General features: G+C 46.0%; 1 protein-coding gene across 8 annotated transcripts in view; it reads right to left on the bottom strand.

Annotated features, from left to right (window-relative positions):
- Positions 1-302: 302 nt before the first annotated feature.
- Positions 303-6,000, bottom strand: part of SLC24A1 (solute carrier family 24 member 1) — a 28,537-nt gene continuing 22,839 nt past the window's right edge. For 7 of the 8 annotated variants that reach the window (XM_019647280.1, XM_019647276.1, XM_019647277.1 and 4 more), the window contains 4 exons: positions 4,768-5,265; positions 4,010-4,099; positions 2,960-3,126; positions 303-1,978 (listed from right to left, as the gene is read on the bottom strand). In XM_019647280.1, coding sequence (XP_019502825.1) covers positions 1,729-1,978; positions 2,960-3,126; positions 4,010-4,099; positions 4,768-5,265 — 1,005 coding nt within the window. In that variant the 3' untranslated portion in view covers positions 303-1,728. The remainder of the gene's footprint in view (positions 1,979-2,959; positions 3,127-4,009; positions 4,100-4,767; positions 5,266-6,000) is intronic. The other variant, XM_019647279.1, reaches the window with a different exon arrangement.

Here is a 6,000-nt window from a genome sequence, read left to right as displayed (position 1 = left end):
GACATTGCTTCAGTGGCCCATGTTGGTATTATCATTGCACTCTTTCCGGGTGAGGCAGATTGGTCTCCGGCCTCTGGACGGCCGCTCACGGCGGCTCTTGGCAGCTCACACCAGCTGCCAGCCGCTCACACTGGCTGCCGGCCACACACGGTAGCATATGGCAGCCCACTGCAGCAGGTGCTGCAACCTACGCCGTCGCCGGCAACTCAGGGCAGCCCAGCCCCAGGTTGAGCTGTTGTTCAGCATCTTAGCTGTAGAGGGCAGTGTCACTGGCCCCCAGGTGGGATCTGAACTCGGGCCCTGCTGCTCAGAGCTGGCATCCCAAGCCAGCTCTTAACCAACGTGCCACTTGGCTGGCCCTGATTTTTTTTTTCCACGTCACATCTGTCCTATCTTTTAGTCTTTGGTGAGTCCTCTCTCGTGTTTGTAAATAAAGCCATATTTACTATCATAATCTATAGTCACCTGAGCTCGCTTTGCTCCGAAACCATGGACACAGAACTGTTTCATTTCTAATGTGCCCCTTAACCTAATGCCAGTAAACCCAGCCAGCAGTGGTATTTAATATACACGCACTTCAAATTCCACATAAAATGTTTAAATAACCACACAAGTTTTAAAAACGCAAGAGTCCTTTACACTAGCTACCTTGGGAATAGTAACCCTTTTTTTCTCACTATGTTGCCACCATGTAATCATTTTTGGAATTTCTCCTTTGTAATTAATTGCCTTAACATCCACTTGTAAGCCACACAACAAATCAATCTTTTTGCTTTATAATCCTATCTAGGTTAACATACAAAAATAGCATTGCCCCACTGGGTCTCTTCCTTCGTGAACCAGACTTGGCTCTACTGACTTTGGACGCTTTAAAATTACTTCTCTCCTCATTAGGTGCAGCTGTCACTGCTGGGTGAGAATTTGCTGCAGGGGCAGAGCCAGCACAGCTCTGTTTAAATGTCTGATCCCTCAGGGTGACCACTTGATGGAGACAACACTGACTTGGATTTTCTGACAAGTACATATTTTTAAATAGCCCATAATATCCATGCCTTCCAATTCAAGGGAAAATTATCATTTTAATTACTTGGGCTACTTATTTTAATTTCACTTTTCAGAAATGCAACAAGAACTAATGTCCTTTTAAGCTATAAAATATTGATATACATTTCACTAATGATAATTGATTCCTGTTATACTTTGTTTTTCCCTATAGACTTAGCTCCTTAAACGCACCAGTAACCGAATCGGTATTGATTACAAACCTGCTAGAACCTCATGTTTTGAGCAGAAGAAGAGGAGACAGCAAATGGCAGGCTGTGTTTGGGGCAGGGGCCAGGCGGGTCAGATACAGACCACATGTGCGTCCCTAGGATCAGGGAACTGTCCGCATGGGAGCTTGTCTTATTCCCACTGTGCCTGTCCCAACTCTCACCCCCAATTAGCTCTTGTGGAAAACCCTCTGATTCCAGGGGTCCTTGTGCTGTCTCCATGAGATAGCTGTCAGTCAGGGGTAGGAAGTCCACCCCTTCAGAGGGGAGATTCTTAATCCACAGTGAGCTGCATGTATGTGTTTCCAATGATAAACTTCACTCCCGTGTCCGATTCACATCAGCAAATCTCAGCCTCAGTTCACTCTCCTGGCTCATGTTCATTCTTTCATCAATGTAACAAGAGGTCCAATAGCTTCTGGCTTTCTGATCTATGTCCATTTTGAGCATATCTGACTCAGACAGATACAGGACAGGATATGATTCGATCTTCTAACATCACACTGATTATCAGGAACACGAAGTAAAGGAGGAACATTGTGAAGCCCAGGATCTTGTTCATTCTCCATTTGCATGATGCAATTGAAGAGATCACAAACAGGAGCATGAGAAAAAGCAAAACGATTGCACAGAACAAGCCATTGCTGCTGACTGGAATGGGCTGTAGTCCATTGACAAGACAGAAAAGCAGCCAAGGAACAGGTAGGCTGCAAGAGTGAAGAAACAATGTGAATATTTTTCATGTTTATAATCATCCCATGTACTTAAACAGTATTTTACAAGTTACAAAGCACTTATTTACACACACACACACACACACACACACACACACACACACACACAGTCTATGAAACAGAGCAAAATATTAGCCCCATTTCACAGATGAGGATACTAGGGTTCAGGGAAATTAAGTTACTTCCCTTGGACTCAACAACTAAACTGGGAGAGCCTAGATTAAAACTGAATTTTCTGGGTCTGAGTGTTTTTTCTTCATACTACATGACTTCCGTATGACTAACCCAGATCGGTTGACATGTGACTAATCTAAATTTTTATGATAAGGCCCAGCAGCTCTGGATAATGTTTTTTTAAATTCTTTAGTGATAGGGCTCTCCTGTGCCCATTAACCTGCACCACCCATACATACACATAAATTCAAATTAATGAAACCAAAGTCACCCCCCTAGTCCCTGACATGACCAGAGGAATGAAAACAGCCCAGGTGCTCTGCTCTGACAAGGCTCAGAGGAGGGGGAAGGGAACAGGTACAGGAGGATGTGGCGGTTGCCTGTTTACACAAAATGCTTTTAGAGCTGGCAGGAGCCCAAATGCAAAGGAGCAGGAACTTCAGGAAGCAAGGCTGAGTCACTGTTCCAGCCTCACCCCCACCACCTCGGAGGTCAGTGAGCAGAGCATTTGACTGTATTTGGTGATGGAATTTAATGGACTTCATTTTTCAATTCATCTATAAATTCCAGTCAGTTACATTTCAGGCAGCATTTTAGTTTTGTTATCCCATCTGGCTGTGATGAATCAAGCGAGGATACTTTGTTGCCTTGTAGAAAGTAATAATATAAATGCCCTTTTATTCCATGTAAAATGAACGAAGCAGAAAACCAGTGAACAGAGGCAGCACAAGGTTTTCCAGTCTTACTTAATATGCCTTAGAAAGCAACTTTGCCACTCACCCCACGGTGATATCAAATATGTTACTGCCCACAGAGCTTGACACGGCCATGTCTCCCAAGCCTTTCCGAGCGACAATCACACTGGTAATGAGGTCAGGAATTGATGTGCCTGCTGCTAGGATTGTCAAACCCATAATCTCTTCAGAAATCCCTATTGTTTCACCAACCTGGTAAACAGTAACAGTAATAAGAAACCGTGGCAACAGCAGGTGGAAAATCTGAGGCTCTTCAAAGCACCAATCATATTACTTTCTGCAAACCCAACACCTCCCATGGAGCTCAGCACACTGCCTTGGCCTGAGGATGATGGCGGAACTGACAGCTGGGGAGATGGGCCATAAGAGAGAACAGGGTCCCTGCTCAAGGCTTCGGGGAATGACACTGCTCTTGTCTAACTTGGAATTAAACTCATCTAGGACACCATCTCTCACTGTCATTCCAACTACAACACCTCTACTTTTAAAAGAACTGCCCCTTCAAAGATAGGTCCTGTAACATTTCCGGAACCATGGACACCTGCTATGTGCGAGGAACTAAGAGGCTGCAGCTAATACAATAATAGTATGAGCAGCACAACATTGACCCTACTCTCAGCCTAGTGAAGGAGAAATGCTTGCAAACAACGATTATAGCTCTGTGCTAAGTTCAATATTCCAGGTAGAACAGAAAAGCCGTGGGCACTCGGAGGGAGACTGATTAAATGCCAGAATGGAGGCAAAACAGCTTGCTCTCAGGAGTGCACGATTCACCAGGTGGAGAGGAGTGGGAGGTGCGTGACAGAGAAAGCAGGGAATGAGGCTGATAAGAAAAGGTCAACTGGAAGCAGACGGTGAAGGGCCTTCTATGCCATGCTACAATGTAAGACAGAAAAGCCACATACGAGAAGTGTTACATGCACTGGCATAAAAAGTCTGCCTTTACAGACAACATAGAAACTGTACAAATTCACCTGATCCTCACCATTCCCCAGGTACTTGAAATTTACCCTGAAGGGAAAAAGTGTACTTGGGACTTGCAGACGCAAGATTTTAGCTCCGTCTGTTCACTCACCTGGTGAGCCCACCACACCATGAGGTATGAGAACATGGCTATCCACATGATGGATCCCAGGAAAGTGATAACAAAAAACTTCCTAGACTCCTGTTTGAAAGTTTGAAAAGAAATAAGTTGAAAAGGCTAAAGGTCTTTGGCCCTTCTGAGGGGGCCCCGGAATCAGTGATGAAATCTGCTGGAGAGGATCTGGAGATGTTTGAGCTGAAACCTATTTCCATTGAGGACCCTGAGATGGCTGGGAAAGGCTGGGTTGGTGGCCCACAGGGGAGTCCCGCCAAACTGAAGATGGCTGTTTGCTTGCCCAGACCCCCACCAATCTAAGTATTTGGTCTGGCTTCTGCAACCTCTCCCTGCCCTACCTCTCTCCAGTTTTGGGTGGTACGCTTGTCAGATCTTTCCCTATAAATGCTGGGTAGAAATGGCACTTTTACCCTGGGTTTTCACAATATCCCTGTGAAATATGGAGTGGAAGAGGATGTAGTGGCTTCTCATATTAAAATCAAGAGACTGAGAGAGGAGCGAAGAAAGGACTGGTTCACGTTGCTTGCAGTGGTGGAAACAAGCACAGTCTAGGGCCTCCCCCTGGGTGCCTGGTCCCCTCCAGAGCTGAAAATTCCATCTGAGACCCTCTGTGCTGGGGCCCTGCCAAGCTGGTTGGCCCTGTCCTCTCCCTTCTCTTGTGTGGGAGTGCCTAGTGCCCCTACAGCCTCCCTCATGGGGACAAGAAAGCCTGGGGTACAGCTGGGCCAACTCACCAGCCTCCGGACGTCGGGCACCGTCAGCCACAGCGGGAACACGATGGGCAGGAGGAAGAGGTAAATGGCCTGCTTCTGCCTGGTCTCGGGCCACTCCAGAGACAAAGGTTCCTCGTCCTCGTCCTGCTCTTCTTCCTCCTCCTCGTCCTCTTCTTCCTCGTCCTCGTCCTCCTCTTCTTCCGCATCTTCACCATCACCTCCATCACCACCTCCTTCACCACCTGTGCCTTTCTCATCACTTTTGGCTTCACCTTGATTCTCAGCATTGAATTCCTGCTCTTCAGTTTCACCTTTATCACCTGTCATTTCACCATCTTCTCCTTCTGCTTGGCGTTCACCTTCACCCTCATCATTTCCTTTTCTTTCTGCTTCAATTTCACCTTCACCTTCGAGTTGGGTCTCACCTCCACTTTGCTGTCCATTTTCACCTTCACCAGGAGCGTCAGGCTTTTCACCTGTCATTTCACCTGTGCTCCCAGCTCCAGCTACATGTCCTTCCTGCAATCCAAAGCCAACACTTTAATGTGTCATACCGCTCTGCTTGTTTTCCTTCCCAGGTTCTCCCTTTTATTTTTATTTATTTATTTATTTTTATTTTATTGGGGAAAAGCCATAGTCATTGGTTACACATTGCTTTCATGCTACAATGGCAGAGTTGACTCTTTTAAGGAGGGCGCAGCTCACAGTGGCCCATGCAGGGATCGAACCGGCAACCTTGGTGTTATCAGCACCACACTCTAACCAACCAAGCTAACCGGTCACCCCTCCCTTTTATTTTTTTTGTTCTTCTCAGAATGTATCTAAAAACTTGAGTATAAGGAGAAAACTAGCGAAATTATTCAGCAAAGTTCCCTTCACAACGTTACTACCCAATGGTTGTCCAGTCTTTATTTGATCATTTCCAGGGATGGAGAACTCATCACCTAAAGCAGCTTCTGTCATCTTTGGCCACTCTGATTAATTTGAAGCCCACATTTATACCAAGGAGCTACCCACTGGGTGTATGTTTACTCTTTGGAGACACACAGAACAAAGCTAATCACTCTTCCACGAGACAACTCCCTTCTCTGCATTACAGATTCCCCGTCCTTCTGTCATTCCCCCATTCTGCGGCCCAGAGCCTCCTCCCCATCTTGGTGAACTAATTCTAATCAGCTTGTCTTATGAGGAGGCTTTAAAAACTGAACACAGAACACTGCACAGAGTCTAAAAGGATTATCATCTCTCTTGTCT

The sequence above is a fragment of the Hipposideros armiger genome, unplaced genomic scaffold (genome assembly GCF_001890085.2).
Source record: "Hipposideros armiger isolate ML-2016 unplaced genomic scaffold, ASM189008v1 scaffold_110, whole genome shotgun sequence".
NCBI classification, from domain to species: Eukaryota; Metazoa; Chordata; class Mammalia; order Chiroptera; family Hipposideridae; genus Hipposideros; species Hipposideros armiger.
This window is presented reverse-complemented; position numbering and strand designations above follow the sequence as displayed.